We start from the raw sequence: 19,187 nt of genomic DNA on the forward strand, positions 1-19,187 counted from the left end.
AAACAATTTAATTGGCGGAGTAGAGGACCTTGTGCATTTCAGGTAAAATAACAACTCAATGTTTATATCCCAGGACAAATTAGCTACCAACAGCAAGCTAGCTAAATACGACAAATTAGCTAGCAAGTGCAAGCTTGTCCTGTCCCCAAATTAATGTAAATGGTTCAGTTTGTTTTGCTATTTAACCTGCGTGTCGTGATCGCGTTTGGTGTGGGGGGACAAAATATATTTATGCACGATGACGCAGGGGCGCAGCCAGTCTGGGTTCCGTGTTAGGAGACTGTTTGGGAAACTGATAAAGCTTGCGTTGGTTCATTCAATAGCGAGAAAGGGCTGGAGTCAATCCATATTGAAGAATTATCGCGTAAAGATCTGCGTTATATTTGAATTAAATGTAAAGGCAATGTTCCCGTGTCCGCAGTAACTGCTGCATATGTCGGCTCAATAGGAAATGACCTTAAAACATTATCTTTCTGGATATGGAATGAATCCAGCCCAAAGTCTTTCAACGGGGTGAAAGTGAAACAAATGACTAATTTGAATCATCTTCCTGTCTTTGGCGAACACTTTCTTTCATTTTCCCCAACGTTGGCTTCATGGAAGTAATGTTTTTCACATCCTGTATTCACAACCATTAATTTAGTGTTGACACTACCTGCCTTTTTCAAGAATAGGGCCGGGATTCAATCCGATTACCCTTTTTCGGCAATGTTCCTGCTTTCACGGTAAACATGCATGTCGGTTCAATTGAAAATTACCTGTAAATGTCAAGCACACTATTACGGGATCTACCATTGATCGGATTGAATCTCAGCCTATGGTAAGGCCAACAATATGAGAAAAAGTACGTCCAAAAAGTACTTTGACAGTTCAAGAAAAATATTTTTCTGTCTTACCCTGAAAACTTTTAGATATTTCCCAGGTTTTATTGGGTATATAGGCACAGGTTTCAACCCAAATGGCACCCATTTCTTTATTTAGTGAACTACTTTTGACCAGGGCCAATAGTTACTTCAATCCATATCATGGAAGTTCAGCGTTATTGAAATTTAAAGGCAATGTTCCCGCGTCAGCAGAGACTGTATTCACGGTACACTCTGCATACTTTGGCTCAATCAGAAATTACCTTTACATTTCTAACCACTCAATCTGTAACGCTTCAGTGATACAGATTGAATAGAGCCCTAAAATACCCCCAGATGGACATAAATGAACACTCAACTACAGGAACTTTTTGATACATTTATTCTCCATGTTAGCACATAGAATATATTTATATACATATTGCTAGCTAAAGCGTTAAAATGCCAGTAGCATAGAACATTTTAAAGGTCGAGTTTGGACAAAAACACAAAAATAAACAAACTGTATAACTGATCAATGCACGATCAAAATTGTTTGGCTACAGAAATGCCATGTCTTACCGATGTCTACAGCTTCTGTCTAAAAACAAATCCTGTGAAATGACGTCAACACATACTGGATGAGTTATCGGCTGGTGACAAGTTTAGCTAAACGAACTAGCTACGTTGGAATGACGTCGATTAACCACCAAAAGTACACCCCATTTCGGTTGGAAAATTGAGAACGAGACGGACCATTTTTCGTGCCCAAAGTCGACCTTTAAGCCATGATTAACAGTGTACATATGGACAGGGGGGGAAGTTTTTAGATGTAGTCATGTGTGAGACGTTACTTTACTTTTCTCGACAGAAAATAGTGAGAATTTGCTAGAATGCAATTTGAGGGGAAAAGATAATTGTCATATTGCATCGGTCTTTTAAAATGAGAAAAAAACAATACGCACATCGTACTCATGCAACTTTCCAGAAATACTAAAACGTGAATGACAACAAAATATTTCCACAAAGGGAAATAACTCATTCATACAGGGATGGACAAATACATCCTCTATCAGTGAACCAATAGAAGTATCAGATCGGATTTAACTCCTATGCAACAACACTTTCCAAAGTGCAAACAAAGTTTACGTAACAATGAGGACCAAACATTTGTGTTAAGAGGAGTGGTTGAGGTCTGGACAGTGATACTCACCTCAGTAATAGATAGACAGTTGACCAGTTAAGAACTGCAGGGGTCTACTGGTTTTCAAGGCAACATATCAACAGCTTAATCTGATTCCCAATTACATTGGTCCTCTCTCTTAGCCTTACTAATAGAGGGCAGATGAGTTAACTACTGCCTGCAGCGTGCCAGTGGTGAACTACTTGCAAACCTCAGCCATGTTAACTTCCATTAGAATGCACCATCAGTGTGTTGCCTTTAATCTCATTAGAATGACATGATGTAAGGGAACCAGTTTATTTACATGTAGTGCAACCATGACAAACAGAATATGATTTTGTTAACACCATGAGAGACAGGGAGAGAAAGCTCATGCAGGGCATGCATGATTCTGTTCAGTCTCCTGAGGAAGTGTATCAGGATTAAACTGAGAACATTATTACATGTGGCAAATCAGGCGGTTTGTTCATTACTTCTAAAACATTACACTGCTTCTCTGATTGAAAAACAAAACAGACTATGGGTTAGGGTAAGAGAAAAAGAGATTGAAAAGAAATCGTCTACGCCATTTGTCATGGTGTTCTAACGAATACAAATAATTGTGTTAGCTCTGAAAAGTGATACACTTTGTCGGAGCTAACGGAAGAGAGAGTTGCCATCATTGAAAACCGGGTGTCCAAAACTAGGCAATAAAATGAATGCAAGGGATGACCCTTCCTCTGTTCAGTCAGCTCTTCATACAGTCACATGGACTTACAATAATGGCTCACTTCCCAAGTAGCCTCTTGGTTAGTACTTCTGTTCTAAATAAAATTGGCAATTACATTACCCTTTAAGAAATGATCCAAGACAAGTTAAGCAAAGGATAATAACATTGCACACCATTCAGACTCCAGTAAGAAAAAAGAAAGTACTAAAAGATAAGCCTGATCACCGTAGATATTTGCATATTTTATATTGGTCCATCCATATTCATTGTCTATGGGGAAACCGGGATAGTTTGCAAGCTTCTGTTATTTTTCTAGTAATAAAAATGTGAAACTATCAACATGCACATCTCTTTACTCAGAATATGAGGATAGTTTTGAAAAAACAGGCACTGACCACCAACAGCATAAGCAGTGAAAAGTCTAACTAGTCACTGAGCATTCTAAAACCGTACTTACAGTGAACATCACAATAACCATGGCACTGGCGCCAACCATAAACAAGAGGGGGAAAAAACAGCACTCAATTTCTCAGTTAAGATAAGGTTTAACAAATGTCATTTTTGGCAATATTACAAAGCATTTGGGTCATGAAATGTGCAAACTATCAAATTATGAAGGAACCTCTCTAAGATCCAGCTCAGTAAAGATTGCTATATATTCCCAAATGTATAACTTTTTCTTTAATTCATAAAAATTACAGTATATTCAAAATGTCTAGCCCAAAATGTGCATAATAACAAAGGGAAGATTTGTCAGCATCTTTATAGCCGACTTCCTAACCCTGTTCCCAATGATGTTTAAGAGACTTGAAGATGGATAAAAACAATACAAAGGTGGTATTTACCAAAATATGTTCATGATAAAATCATGCAAAATTTTTATGGATCATTTCCTTTTTTCACAATTACATTTTGTTTCTCATGTTTTCAGCATTTTAAAAAATATTTTCTGTATGAAAGCAGAGCTTATTCAACGCTGCAATAGTACTTACGGTATAAGATCGACTGTAATATTCATTGTTAAACATTAACAGTAAGAAAAGTGAAAAAAATGCAGGTAATAAAATGTTTTCAGTTAATGTTCATCTGTTACTAGACACTTAAATAACACATTCTGCAACATAGGTCAAATTAGCACTTCATAAAAATAAAATAAAAAACAATCATTCGAGCCATGCTCTTGATAATATATATATATATTTTTTTTAAATCAATACACTGGGTATATTAAATAAAGTACTGAAATAAAATGAAAATAGCAGTTTTTTTCCCGCATATATTCGGTCCAAAAAGTGTTCAGGAAGTCAGGTAGGGGCATGGTTGGGTAAGTTACATCAGGGAGAGCCAATGGGAAGGTGTGCTGAGGGGGGGGGGCTGTTCATCTCTTCCTGCGGCAGGTGCGTTTGTGGTCGGCGTGCCAGTGCTCCTGTTGACACTTGATGGAGCAGTATGAGGTGTTCCAGCAGCAGTGGTACATGGCTTCCTCCTCACAGTTATAACACTGGAGGACACACACACACACAGTCAGAACTGACATGGACCCTCTTTAGGCTTGAATTTTTTCATACATTACTATGAGGTCATTTGTGAATGCCACTTTAACAAATAACTCATTTGCTGTTAAGTCATTGTCATATTCAATTGATACATTATATTTGGCTGTCTAATACTGCTCTAATTATGTACTGGCCTTAAAAATCCCAAAAGGTCAAGGATGTGCTTAGCTACTGTAGGTAGTGGGGTGTGGGACAAACAATTAAAAAACACGTGTCCAAATATTTTTTCGGATTTAGCCCCTCAGGTCTCAATGTGTGAGACAGTGGTGTTAACAGACTGAAGTGTGTGTGGTAGAGAACGAGGGAAAGAGAAGGGTCTCACTCACCCACTGCTTCTTCTTGGTGGTGGAGATGAGCTGCTTGTGCTGGGCCACCATCTTCTTCACCTCTTCCACCAGCTCCTCCTTACACTTCTCCTTCACCGTCTTACACTTTCTCTCCATCTCAGCCTGGCCCCCCGACACTGCCTTGCTCACTGCCTGCCTCTTCTCGTCCTCCATCTCAGAACGCAGCTGGAGACACACACCACAGAAAATTAGCCTCAACTTTGATACATGTGGTATACTCGTGTGTTAGCGTGTTTCCTTTTCTTTAAGAATAATTCAATAAAAGCTTTTCTCAGTGTCCTACTGTTCTATGTCCTACTCAGTCTCAATCCCTCACCTTCTCCAGGGCCTCTCAGACCCCCTCAGTCTCAATCCCCCAGTCACTCAGGGCCTCTCGGACCCCCTTTCTCAATCCCTCAGTCCCTCACCTTCTCCAGGGCCTCTCAGACCCCCTCAGTCTCGATCCCCCAGTCCCTCACTTTCTCCAGGGCCTCTCGCACCCCCTCAGGCTCAATCCCCCAGTCCCTCACCTTCTCCAGGGCCTCTCGGACCCCTCAGTCTCGATCCCCCAGTCCCTCACTTTCTCCAGGGCCTCTCGCACCCCCTCAGTCTCAATCCCCCAGTCACTCACCTTCTCCAGGGCCTCTCGGACCCCCTCAGTCTCGATCCCCCAGTCCCTCACTTTCTCAAGGGCCTCTCGCACCCCCTCAGTCTCGATCCCCCAGTCACTCACCTTCTCCAGGGCCTCTCGAACCCCCTCAGTCTCGATTCCCCAGTCCCTCACTTTCTCCAGGGCCTCTCGCACCCCCTCAGTCTCAATCCCCCAGTCACTCACCTTCTCCAGGGCCTCTCGGACCATGCGCTCTGTCTCCCTCTTGTTGTCGGCCTTCATCATGTCCTTGACATCGTTGAAGATCTTGGTGTACTTCTCGTGGCACATGTTCTGGCAGGCTCCGTCAGAGGTGGTCTGGGTGCTGCGGTGTAGGCTGCGTGGCGAGGTGGCTGAGGCCTTCTTGGTCTGCGTGGAGACAGACAGCTTCTCTGGCTGATGGGGCGTCGTCACGGGGATCTCCTGGCTGCTGCTCACAGCCTCCATCTCAGGCTCCGGGTCCTGGGGGAGAGAGGTCAGGGACGGGGTTAGAGATGGAGAGAAACAAGCAAACAAACATAGAAACAGACACACGTATAAATCTCCCTACACACACACAGAACCCCTCCCCACACACACACACTAAGGTCTTGATTCAATCCATATCGCCGAAGTTCAGTGCTACAGTGCAATTGAACTTTAAAGGCAATGCGGAAACTGCACTCACGGTAAACGCTGCGTATGGCAGCTCAAATTGGAAATGACCTTTAAATGTCAAGCGCGCTATATGCGATACAGATTAAATCAAGGCCTAAAACACTTCAAATGAAACACACAGACACATACCATGGTAACACACTGGCTGAGGTGACCGTACAACAGTAGTGTTGGGATACTTACAGCGGCTTCCTCTTTGGGCTCAGGAGCTTGACTGCGACGGCTCTTCTTTGCTTTAGGCTCCTGCCTGTCTGGCTGACGGTCTCGGTCTGCCTGTCTGTCTGCTTTCTGCTGGGGAGAAACATATCATATTGGATTACAGAAGCGCAGTATCAGAGATGTCTAACACCGCTGTTGGATAGGCATTTCCGTTACCACGGCAACTATTCCAGCTAGAGCCATGACAATACAGATGGTGTTTGTGTTGATCCTCACATTCTCAAATCATTGAAATTCCTCCTAATTTATTATTACATTAATATTAAATTAGCTACTAAAAACACTCCAGAGCAGCTTTTAGTGAGCTTATTTTCAACATGCAAATAAAAAATCCCTCTGGGTGTGAGGCTAGTGCACGCATACGCACATGTTTGACCTGATCGTTGTTGTTGCTGGTGGAGGAGATTGAGTACTCTGCCTCCTCCGGCCTCTCTGTCAGCCTCTCCTCTCCGTCTCCTCTCCTCTCCTCCACCTTCTCCACCGTCTTGGTTTTCCAGAAGCGGCCCTCCCTCTGAAAGCATTGGGACAGCTCCAGCTCATCACAGGCCTTCTTCCAGCTCGCGCTGCGCTTCACCTGCAGCTGCTGCACCGACACCTTGATGTCCTGGATGTTGTCTGCAGGGATCCACGCTCTGGGGACGAGGAAGGGGGGGACAGTCAGAGCAGCCAGGGAATCTCTCAAAGCTCCATAGCCAGGGGAAATTATACTGCATGAATAGCAAGACACCTTGCTCCTGCCAAACGCTACGCCACGCCCACAGACGTTCGTTTCTTCTCCACATTGAGTCTGGATCTGAGTACCTCCCGACCCTTCACCGAATGTGAACACATTCAGGGCCGTCTGATTGGTCCAGAACCCGATGGGTTGGGCCAGAGCCAGAACACACGTGGGTAAAGCAGAGGTTTGGAAATTCGTCATTGGCTTTGATACTCTGACTTTGTTTGGTACAACGCCCCTCGTCACCACAAAACGACTTCAGTGACGACAGTATCAGACTGAAGTGTGTAGCGAACGACAGAGCAGCGGAAGAATTCCGTTTGAGCCGTCAGCCTAGAAATGATAGAGTACAGACAAGAAATTCTAGGGGATTGAAAGTTTAAAATGATCCACTATGATATATCCGCCGCTCTGCGTGACAATACAGTTGGCCCTCAGATCCAGAGACTCTCGTGTCCTAGTGATAAGGCTGTTACATATGTAGCGGCACGATAACTATGCCATGTCTATCAGCACGAGTGTGATGGCTGACCTCTGGTGGGAGATGAGTTCTAGCACCTTAGTGCACTCCTTTTGATGAACGTTTTGGTTGAAAGTAGTGCGCTACATAGGGAATACAGTGCCACTTGGGACGCAGCCTCTGTATCAGTGTGATGGCTGACCTCTGGTGCTGGTGGCCAAAGAAGCGGACGTCCACCTGATTGTCCTCTCTCTGCAGGACCTTGGCCGGCCAGTAGCCAAAGCCCTTCATCTTCGCCCACACAACCTCATGATTAGGAGTCTGCAACAACAAGCACAACCCCAGATCAGCACAGGGCAAACGACACCAGATAATACAATTCAATCAACTTTATTTGTCCCCTTATGCCAATTCTATTGGGGCTATAACGCTTCAGACATAGCCCTAACATTACGGCCAATATTACATTGAGTTGATATCTTGGTCATTTCAACAATCAACGCCCCAGGAGCATTGAAGGCAAGACAGTTTGACTCACACAGGGGTAGCAGAACCAGTTGTCAGGCCGAGCGTTGGACAGGTAGAAGCAGTTCTTACACAGCATCAACTCGTTCAGCTAGAGAGAGAGCGAGAGACGTGGAGCGAATGAGGAAGTGACACAGAGAACAGCCGCCCTGCCACTCACAACACAACCACCTAGAATACTACAATACAAATCTGTCACATTTAGTTCAGAAAAGAAAAGAAAACAAACTGTTTACCTCATGGCATGTGTCACTGTAGAGCAACCGCGCTATTTCAGCCTGGTCACTATGAACTGCAACAAAAACAGGTTTCGTTAACGTTGGGAAAATAACATTGAAGTACATTGTAAAGATTTTGTTCCATTGAACATGCCACCACAAATGCATTTTAACTACATAGAGAGACATGATCCTCCTCATTTTTTGGTAGACAATCAATAACAGTTCGTGCTTCCTTCAAATTACATTTCTGCCACAACTATACGGTCTTATTTTCTAAGCCGCAATTAATAATAATAGGAGGGAAATCTGACAGCAAAACATGCCCTTCACAGATGTTTCCCACATGGAACCTTATTCCCTATATAGTGCACGACTGTAGACCAGAGCTCTATGGTCCTTGGTCAAACGTAGGGCAGTATAAAGGGAATAGGATACCATTTAGGACACTACCCATAATAACAGCATGGTTGTGAACCCCCCCCCCCCACCTCCAAACAAGATGGCGGTGTTGTGCACGATCAGCTGGGCATCTGCCTTGAATTCGTCGAAGCTCTTGTATTTCCCCTCGGTGAGGTTCTGCAACACATAGACAGCGATACAGAGAGAACACAAAGAGGACTATTCATTCACACTGGGTAGGGCAGCAGAGAGGGGGCTGTGTGGTGCAGTTGCAGTACCATAAGAGACCAGAGGAGGGCAGTGCACCACAGACCCAGAGACCGAGACCCAAGCCAGGGAGGCGCTGTGCTGTTTTCCAGCCTATCCAGAGGCCTGGGTCGTATTCACTAGGCACCAAACAGAAGAAAACCGACTGGAACAGGGAGGGACTAAGCTGAACGTTTTGCTACAGTGTGCAAAACTGAATACTACCCTGCGACAGTGGCAGGGAGCGCTGTGCTGTTTCCCAGCCAATTTGGCAGGCAGGGCTTGGCTGGCGGGAACTACCAGTGATCACGGTGCAGAGAAGACCTCACTGACCCCCTCGCTGTGACGAGAGGCAATCTGAAAGCCTGTAGCCTCAGCTACACAATCACAGCTTTATACTGGGGCTACATCTGACGTGCCCTTACACAGACCCTCACCAAACAACAATTCCCTTTACATAGGAAATAGGGTGATATTTGGGACACAATTTTTTTTTTTTTTAATCTTGTGTTCAGCAGTGTATTGCGGGAAGTTACCTCCTGAATGTTGGTGACGTCCAGCGTGGTGTGGATGAGCCTTCTGTACATCGGGTGTTGTGTGTCTTTGCCTTTCTTGTTCAGGTCCACGGCCTACAGTGCCAGGAGAGAAATAATACGATTTATGGGCGAAAAGGAGGAGGGGAGCTGGGATTAACCCAAGCCATTGTGGTGGGACATCTTACTGGCCTTGATTTAAAGTGGAATAAAACATGGCAGAGCTCTGATTCAATACAGTGTTGCGTTCCAAATGGCAGCCTCGGAGCCCTATAGGAGGGCTGGTCAAAAGTAGTGCACTATATAGGGAATAGGGCGCCATTTAGGATGCAATCAGTGCCACAGCCTGGTCCTGCATCCCTACCCTGAACATAAAACTAACTACAACACTCACCCTCTCTTTCATGCGCTGAATGATAAAACGCAGGTATTTGCACATCTCCTGCTTGTTCAGGTTCTTCTTTTTACTACCCTAGAGAGAGAGAAAGAGCGCGAGAGAATGACTCTGTAACCCATCCAGCTCTCTATTCAAACCACGTGTGGCTAGCAGTAAATTGGAACTGATGAGAGCTAACTGAGTATATAATATGTTTTATTGTCACATACACCGGATAGGTGCAGTGAAATGTGTTGTTTTACAGGGTCAGCCATAGTAGTACAGCACCACTGGAGCAAACTAGGGTTAAGTGCTTTGCTCAAGGGCACAGACAGATTTTTCCCCTTGTCGGCTTAGGTATTCGAACTAGGGTTGCACATTTTGGGGAACATCCAGGTGGAAACTTTCCGTGGGAATATATGGGAATTAACGGAAATATATGCAAATTAATATTAATACCATTCAAATGTAGATGTTTTTTTGCATTGGATATATTTACCATATTATATGGAGACTGAAACATAAACCTTTTACCTTATCATAAGTAGACATAATTGCAAATTATTAAATCCTTCCAATAGAAAAAAACGAAACAATTTAGTTATCAATTGAACTTTAATTAAATGAGTTGACTCTTCACATGGGATGATTTCACTGAACAACAAAATAAAGGGAATATTGAATGATCCCCAATGATCCATCGCATCTCCCAAAAAACGTTTTCAACATACATCTGTAAAATGATAGTCTAGAAACTAAAGCTTTAATTGTCTTCCTCTCAGGCTTCCATGTCTTCTCCCTGGACCTCCTCAATGTCCACCTCCTGAACATCAGACTGAGGCCTCATCTTCACTGTCACTTTCCAACCTTGTTGAGGATGGCTCGTTGTCAGGCTCAAAAAGCCCAAAATTTGCCCGGATGGCCACCAATTTTTCAACCCTTGGTCAGCCTGTTGCGTGCTTTGGTGTGTGTCTTCCCAAACAAGGACCAGGCGGCTGATGTTGGTGGGATTTGAAGGATGATGGAGGCAACAGGGGAAAGAGCCTCAGATGTACAAAGTCCCTTCCACCAGGTGGCTGATGAGATATGTTGGCACGACTGCCATATTGCACCTCCATTCCAAAGCCCTTGCTTGGAAGTGTACAGACCCCCAAGAACCTTGCCCTCATCCAGGCCAAGGTGGTGAGACACGGTTGTGATGACATCATAGGCCTTGTTGATCTCTGGGCAGACAGGATGCTCTTGCCAGCATACTTGGGGTCCAACATGTGCGCTGCGGCGTGTATGGGCTTCAGGCAGAAGTCTTCATGCATTTTGATGTATTTCAAAACTGCAGTTTCCTCTGCTTGGAGCAACAGTGAAGTGGGCAGGGCAGTACAGATTTCTTCTCTTACATCTGCAAGCAGGGTCTGAACATCAGACAGGATGGCATTATCTCCCTCAATGGCTACTGCTATTGGTTTCAGGAGTTTCAGGCTTCTTACCACTCTCTCCCAAAATACATAATGCAGGAGGATCCTCTTGATGGGGCTGTCCATATTGGCAGACTGTGATATGGCCATTTCTTGGAGAGACTCCTTCCCCTCCAGGAGACTGTCAAACATGATGACAACACCACCCCAACAGGTGTTGCTGGGCAGCTTCAATGTGGTGCTCTTATTCTTCTCACTTTGCTTGGTGAGGTAGATTGCTGCTATAACTTGATGACCCTTCACATACCTAACCATTTCCTTGGCTCTCTTGTAGAGTGTATCCATTGTTTTCAGTGCCATGATGTCCTTGAGGAACAGATTCAATGCATGAGCAGCACAGCCAATGGGTGTGATGTGAGGGTAGGACTCCTCCACTTTAGACCAAGCAGCCTTCATGTTCGCAGCATTATCGATCACCAGTGCAAATACCTTCTGTGGTCCAAGGTCATTGATGACTGCCTAAAAGCTCAGCTGCAATGTAGAGACCGGTGTGTCTGTCCCTTGTGTCTGTGCTCTTGTAGAATACTGCTTGAGGAGTGGAGATGATGTAGTTAATTATTCCTTACCCACGAACATTCGACCACCCATCAGAGATGATTGCAATACAGTCTGCTTTCTCTATGATTTGCTTGACCTTCACTTGAACTCTGCATCCAGCAAGTGAGTAGATAAAGCATGTCTGGTTGGAGGGGTGTATGCTGGGCGAAGAACATTCAGAAATCTCTTCCAATACACATTGCCTGTGAGCATCAGAGGTGAACCAGTTCCATACACAGCTCGAGCAAGACATTCATCAGCATTTCTCTGACTACATTCCTCCATTGAGTCAAAAGAAAACTTCTGATTCCAGGAGGACCATGAGCGGTTGCTATCGATAAGGTGTCTGGTTCATCATTTTCACCTCAAATAGAAGTAGAGGGACTTTTGTCAGAGGTTGGTTGTTGTGAGCGCTGAGGGAACTTTATGCACTTGGCCAGATGATTCTGCATCTTTGTTGCATTCTTCACATATAATTTGGCACAGTATTTGCAAATGTACACAGCTTTTCCTTCCACATTAGCTGCAGTGAAATGTCTCCACACATCAGATTGTGCCCGTGGCATTTTCCTGTAAAGATTAGAAATAAATGAGTAAAAAAAACAATACAATTCCTTGTACAGATAAATAGTTAAGCAGTTGGATTAAACAACTTCTTTGTAAGATAAATGTTTCAAAATGAAACATGTATGGAAACAGGTGAATCAACACTCCTCCGTTAGCAGGCTCAAGCAAGCTAAAACCCACATGGTAGCAAAAACTAACTAGCAGAAATTGTTAACAAGTTATAAATGTTTTAAACACACTTTACTATTTACTAGTTAACAAAAAAGCATGCATGTAATATAAAATACATTCACCCCACACAGTATTTTAATCAAAACTTACCAGAAAGCATGTAGTCCTTGGCTCAGACAGTGAGGTAGTGTGGGCTCAATAGCATCTCATCAGTGTGCAAGATATTGAGAATCAGCTGCACATGTGACGGAAGAATGCACTGTGCATGCAGAGGGTTGCAATTCCATTGAATTGGGGATAGTTTAACCAAAATATGCCACAAGACCTAGAATTGCCTTGTGTATCCCACAAAAAAGGTTCACTGTTATAAGCTAACTTTTTTGATGAATTTAAGCAAAATTCCCCAAATTCCAGGGCTTAACTTCCCATGGAAAATTTCCGGAAAAATTCAGAAAATGTACCATTAAGTTTCCGACCCTTTGCAACCCTAATTCGAACCAGCAACCTTTAGGTTACTGGCCCAACGCTCTAACCGCTAGGCTACCTGCCGTCTATAGGAGTACCTACCCTGCACACCACACACTGCCAGTGGGATCCACTGTCCCGAGGCTTGTACTCATCAGACAGGCATTTTAGGTGATAGACACGGAAGCAGTTGTCGCACACAAGCACGTCTCCGGGCAGGTGGCACTCGAAGCAGTACCAGTCGTGACTCTCCGCCTCCCATTCCTGAAACAGACAGAGCACAGTGGTCGGTGCCCCCCCTCCGCACCGACCTGACGGCTGGACTACACCCCCAGCCAGAGGGCCCCTCCTGGCCCCACCACACCAGCTGCTCCACAACACACACCTCTGCTGGGGCTTGACAAAGGCACATCACTGGAACTTTTCAGTTCTAATATCTACAAAAAATGTATGTTATATATCCATGTCTCCTTTGAAAAGAGGTCTTCTGACCTCAATGGGACTTCCTGAATAAATACAGGTTAAATAAAACATATGAAATCACAAGTTTTTATAGGTAGCCTATACAAACATCTCACAACAGTTATTGAATGTTTATTTAGTTAGTGAATTCTGACTGACCTCCTCTGGCGGCTCCTTCTCCGTCTGCAATTAAACACCCCCATCATTGATTAATTAACTAACAAATAAACTGTGTGTGTGTGTGTGTGCGCACAGTGGATTGTGTACCATAACACCTTTGCAAGCCAATGATTCAAAGCGCAATCTTTGGATAAACCTCATTGGAAGGAAGGCCTAAGACTAATGTGTGACCATCGCGGAAACATTGGCTTACTGGAAGGTAGTCATTCTGAGGCTAGAGGAAGTGTATGTCCCAAATGGCACCCTATTCCCTATATAATATGCCCTGGTCAAAAGTAGTGCACTATGAAGGGCATAGGCTGCCATTTGGGATGCAACCAAAGTTAATATAAAATCCAGATGTGGTTGTGCATGCATGAAAGGCTGATGGAAGCTAGGGAAGGGTGGGGCAAATTCCTGCCAACCTGAACCTGCTGCTCAAACCTTTATGATTTAACCTAATGATCTACTATAGTGTTGTTTCAGGTTTCACTAAGGGGCACAGAGCTAGAAACTACCTGCCTGCCTGGGATTCAAACCAACAACCATGGTAGTCACACTCCTCCACACAGTCTGGAGTGGAAGTCAACAAGGACTGTGTTATATTGCAACATGTCAAAAACTAGTCTACACCTCCCCACAAAACCATTTCTTTCAGATTAAGGAAGCCACAGGACAAACTAACCTACTACACCCCATCAGTGCAGAATCCAATGCCATCTAGGCTCTGCTCAGTTGCACATGCTCTGTTTAAACCTAGTGAGCACCCCATCACAGGTGAGCAGAGAGGAGGAGCCTGAACTAACACACAGCCATAAAAAGTCAAAAGGATAAAGGAAAGAGGACAGACCGACAGTCGGCAAACAGTGCCACTGCCAGCCTAGTGGGCTATGAGAGCCCTCCATCTCTTCCTGTCCTGGGCCTGGTTTCCCAAAAGCATCTCCAAAGGCTAAGTTCATCGTTAGAACCTTCGTAGGAGCATCGTTAAATCTCAGATCTGTTTCCCAAAACCCTTATTATTACCAGTGCACTTCAAAACGCTTGTAATCTAACACCTGACCACTCCTAGCTTTTTGCCCTCACTTTATACCAAGAAGATCTCCGTGGTTCTCCGTCTCTCAGTGAACTTCAGAATAAAGTTCACAACAAAGTTGCCAATGTCTTTGTAACTGATACAAACAAGTGACGTATAAAAATACGCTTCAAATGAAAACCGAGATGACTGCGTTAAAATATAAACAGTAAGCTATAAGCCTATTTCAATCATATTGAAATTTTTATGTTATTTCATGTTCAATCATTTGAGTTCTATTTTGCTACTTGTCGGCTACTGTCTAATATTTGCAGCCGTAGGTGGTAATCTCTCTAGGAGCTAAATCTCTCTAGGAGCTGATCAGTCATCAGTATTGTGAAACAATTATAATGTAAAGCAAAGATTTGAATGGAGAAAGCTGATCCGAAAGCAGCGCTCGCTTTCTTTCGATCCTATTGCTATCGACACATTCTCCAAAGACGCGCTCAGTGACCGTTCTCTCTGCGTGGTTTTGGGAAACGCATGTTACATCTTCGGCCGTTGTAGAAAAGATGCATCGTTAAAATACTCGTAAGCCTAAGTAACATTGCTATGGGGAAACTGGGCCCAGGTCTATTTTAGACATTTCTTTCCAGGCCAGACCTAGTCTGATGGTAGTGTTCAGCTCTGTTTCAACAGATCTCCCTCTTTGCTCCTGGCCCAGTCATTCTGTACAGTCAAGTGTAGAAAGGTACGTCACTGTCCACTCTGTGTCCCTGCCCTACTGTATTCTGAATGAAACGGTTGTTGTGACTTCAAAAAAGGGTGAGGCCTCTGGGGAAGAACTGTCTGTGTCCGATGAAGCTTTCTACCTCACCTGGAGTGTTAAATATCACCATCACAATGGCATGATTTTCCAGTGTGGTGATGGTTATTTCAGAGATCAAGTGAAGGACATCCAACATCCTCATGTAAGAAAAAAAAGGCTGTTGCACATCTACTATAATATAAGGGAGAGGTAACATACAGTACAAGTCAAAAGTTTGGACACACCTACAAGGATTTTTCTTTATGACTATTTTCTACATTGTAGAATAATAGTGAAGACATCAAAACTATGAAATAACACATGGAATCCTGTAGTAACCAAAAAAGTGTTAAACAAATCTAAATATATTTTATATTCTTCAAAGTAGCCATCCTTTGCCTTGATGACAGCTTTGCACACTCTTGGCATTCTCTCAACCAGCTTCATGAGGTACTCACCTGGAATGCATTTCAATTAACAGGTGTGTCTTGTTAGAAGGTAATTTGTGTAATTTCTTTCCTTCTTAAAAGCGTTTGAGCCAATCAGTTGTGTTGTGATAATGTAGGGGTGGTATACAGAAGATAGCCCTATTTGGTAAAAGACAAAGGCCATATTATGGCAAGAACAGCTCAAATAAGCAAAGAGAAACGACAGTCAATCATTACTTTAAGACATGAAGGTCAGTGAATCTGGAAAATTTCAAGAACTTTCAGTTTCTTCAAGTGCAGTCGCAAAAACCATCAGGCGCTATGATGAAACTGGCTCTCATGAGGACCGCCACAGGAAAGGAAGACCCAGAGTTACCTCTGCTGCAGAGGATAAGTTCATTAGAGTTACCAGCCTCAGATTGCAGCCCAAATAAATGCTTCACAGAGTTCAAGTAACAGACACATCTCAACATCAACTGTTCAGAGGAGACTGCGTGAATCAGGCCTTCGTGGTCAAATTGCTGCAAAGAAACCCCTACTAAAGGACACCAATAATAAGAAGAGACTTGCTTGTGCCTAGAAACACAAGCAATGGACATTAGACCGGTGGAAATCTGTCCTTTGGTCTTATGAGTCCAAATTTGAGATTTTTGGTTCCAACCACCTTGTCTTTGTGAGACACAGAGTAGGTGAACGGATGATCTCTGCATGTGTGGTTCCCACCGTGAAGCATGGAGGAGGTGTGATGGTGCTTTGTCACTGTCGTTGATTTATTTAGAATTCAAGGCACACTTAACCAGCATGGCTACCACAGCATTCTGCAGCAATACGCCATCCCATCTGGTTTGCGCTTAGTGGGACTATCATTTGTTTTTCAACAGGACAATGACCCAACATACCTCCAGGCTGTGTAAGAGCTATTTGACCAAGAAGGAGAGTGATGGAGTGCTGCATCAGATGACCTGGCCTCCACAATCACCCAACCTCAACCCAATTGAGATGGGTTGGGATGAGTTGGACCGCAGAGTGAAGGAAAAGCAGCCAACAAGTGCTCAGCATATGTGGGGACTCTGTTGGAAAAACATTCCAGGTGAAGCTGGTTGAGAGAATGCCAAGAGTGTGAAATGCAAAGGGTGGCTACTTTCAAGTATGTAAAATATATTTGGATTTGTTTAACACTTTTTTGGTTACTACATGATTCCATGTGTTATGTGGGTGCCATTTGGGACGCAGACATAGTATAGACAACTAGACGACGTCACACACCACCACCACCCCCCCCGTTCATCAAACCAAACGCATGCCGGAAACACAGAGATCATAACAGTAACACACAGAGGAATGTAGCTACACATCCCTCCCTGAGGAGTTACTACTACTACTACTACTACTACTGCAAAACTACATCTACTACTCACGTACTCATCATATATGCTTGCTACAAACCTGCGACTATGTTGGCATTGCTTGTTATGTCACTCAAAAGACATTACTTTGAAATGTACTACTATGATTCCGAAACTCTTTTTCCAGAGATGTATTTATCTGGAGATTTATTTGAAGTACTGTATGTGTCAAACAAAGCCATGGAGAATATACAGCTTTCACTTCATTTAACCCTGGCAATGAATGAGGATATTTTTCATGTAGCTATTTTTAAAGCAACGTTACATGTGTAGATAAGTAGCGAGCAAATATTTAAAGGAAGTCACTTTGATCCATTCCACAAGAAATTGGGCCACCGAGAGACAGCGCTACAATGGGCTTTCTGGAAGCTTTTCACATGGAATATCAGCATCTTCTCTCGTGTTAAAACTACTGAGTGTGACATAAAATGGTCTAACCATTACAAATGAAAAGAGAAATCGTATTTTTAAAACAGTTAAAATAATTCAATTAGTCTGTTGTTTTCATATTCTATTATAGAGTATGCTGCTCTGTAAAAAGATTCCATAAAATCCAAGATTGCGCTGCAAGTGGCCGAAGTGATTTGTTCGCGAGATGATGTTAGTAAAATAAATTATAGAGATAAAAGCAGAACAAATCAAACCAAAATAAAAAAACAATGATGCACCCTTACCTTGCTTCCGTCGGCATTGGGCTCCTGTGTGATTGCAAGTGACCCAGAAAGCAATGTTTAAAGTCCTGCTGCTACGGTCAATTGAGCTCTCTTTGGCTGCGTTAACATCAGCAGCCCAACTCTGATATTCTTTTCACTAATTGGTATTTTGAGCTGATGTGAAAAGATCTGACGTGATTGGTCAAAAGATCAATTGGTGGGAAAACAAATACAAGAATTGGGCAGCCTGTATAAACGCAGCCTAAGAGCAGTGCTAGTGTTGACTGTACTGTGTGGGTTCAGTTTGTTAGGTGTATAGCAGAGCTACAGTACCAAAGGAATGTGTGCATTGCCATACCTATGACTAACAAGTCAGCTTCACATACAGTAAACATTTGAAAAAGATCAGCATGACTTGAATCACCAGGTCATTATAATCAAATGTTGAATTCAGTGCTATAGTTCATAGAACCTCTGAATGACTGATGTATAACTAGCATGCTGACTACACTGGCCACGCGCCATCCACACAAGACGCGATCAAGACGCGCAGGTTAAAATATCAAAGCCAACTGTGAACCAACCATATCAATTTGGGGGCATGTCGAAACACATCAAACATTCATGGACATTAAGCTAGCTTGCTATTGCTAGCTAATTTGTCCTGGGAGATGAACATTGGGTTTTACAAATTCGTATGTTTCTCTACTCAGACGATTAACCCACAGATAAAAAGGGAAAACGAGTTTGTTTTTAGTTAATTATCTTTAATTCATCTCTCCTCATTTGTCTTTCAAGAATCCATGTGGGCTTGTATCTTTCTTTATGTCCAATAAGGATGGGACTTGTGGAGTGTCTAAAATATAACCAAGTTCTATTTTAGCGCTTAGCTACGCAGACGCTCGTTCACACGAGCGGTGGGGGTGAAATGATTGAATAACATGTATGTGTACATTTATTTTGCAACGTGGCCGGTGAGGTTTGCATGTTAGTTGTCTAGCATAGCAGATATACACACACAAGACACTCCATACAAATAAAAAAAGACGAAAACATTTAATGAAGGTTTCCTCTGAACCATAGAGGTGTTGATCAGGAAATACACCCCTGTCCTACGGGGTTTGTATTCTCACTACAGGGTAAAATCCCTCTCTTACCTGCTCGTCTCCAGGCAGCCAGTAGCCCTCCTGTTCGATGCCGGCCTTGGAGCCCTTACAGCCCACAGTCAGAGTCTCTACGACCAGGCCATCCTTCACTGCCAGACTCAGCTGCCTGGCCGTCTCCTTTTGGTGCATGCCAAACACACGGCTCAGGTACCTGCACAGACACAGCAACACCAACATCACTGTCTCGGCCTGCCTGCGTTCTCTAACAACTCAACTCAACCAAGGGGAAATGCATACACCTCCAGCCAAATATGCAATTCAC

General features: G+C 43.5%; 1 protein-coding gene across 6 annotated transcripts in view; it reads right to left on the minus strand.

The window, feature by feature from the left end:
* Nucleotides 1-1,229: 1,229 nt before the first annotated feature.
* Nucleotides 1,230-19,187, minus strand: part of LOC115156909 (zinc finger MYND domain-containing protein 11) — a 27,253-nt gene continuing 9,295 nt past the window's right edge. For 2 of the 6 annotated variants that reach the window (XM_029704724.1, XM_029704725.1), the window contains exons 3-17: nucleotides 18,917-19,076; nucleotides 17,781-17,804; nucleotides 13,453-13,476; nucleotides 12,934-13,095; nucleotides 9,638-9,715; nucleotides 9,247-9,339; nucleotides 8,554-8,641; nucleotides 8,081-8,136; nucleotides 7,858-7,935; nucleotides 7,522-7,640; nucleotides 6,509-6,773; nucleotides 6,106-6,213; nucleotides 5,452-5,727; nucleotides 4,617-4,802; nucleotides 1,230-4,235 (exon numbers count right to left, since the gene is read on the minus strand). In XM_029704724.1, the coding sequence (XP_029560584.1) occupies nucleotides 4,113-4,235; nucleotides 4,617-4,802; nucleotides 5,452-5,727; nucleotides 6,106-6,213; nucleotides 6,509-6,773; nucleotides 7,522-7,640; nucleotides 7,858-7,935; nucleotides 8,081-8,136; nucleotides 8,554-8,641; nucleotides 9,247-9,339; nucleotides 9,638-9,715; nucleotides 12,934-13,095; nucleotides 13,453-13,476; nucleotides 17,781-17,804; nucleotides 18,917-19,076 (1,840 nt within the window). In that variant the 3' untranslated portion in view covers nucleotides 1,230-4,112. The remainder of the gene's footprint in view (nucleotides 4,236-4,616; nucleotides 4,803-5,451; nucleotides 5,728-6,105; nucleotides 6,214-6,508; nucleotides 6,774-7,521; nucleotides 7,641-7,857; nucleotides 7,936-8,080; nucleotides 8,137-8,553; nucleotides 8,642-9,246; nucleotides 9,340-9,637; nucleotides 9,716-12,933; nucleotides 13,096-13,452; nucleotides 13,477-17,780; nucleotides 17,805-18,916; nucleotides 19,077-19,187) is intronic. The other 4 variants (XM_029704726.1, XM_029704728.1, XM_029704727.1 and 1 more) reach the window with 4 other exon arrangements.

The sequence above is a fragment of the Salmo trutta genome, chromosome 21 (genome assembly GCF_901001165.1).
Source record: "Salmo trutta chromosome 21, fSalTru1.1, whole genome shotgun sequence".
NCBI lineage: Eukaryota > Metazoa > Chordata > Actinopteri > Salmoniformes > Salmonidae > Salmo > Salmo trutta.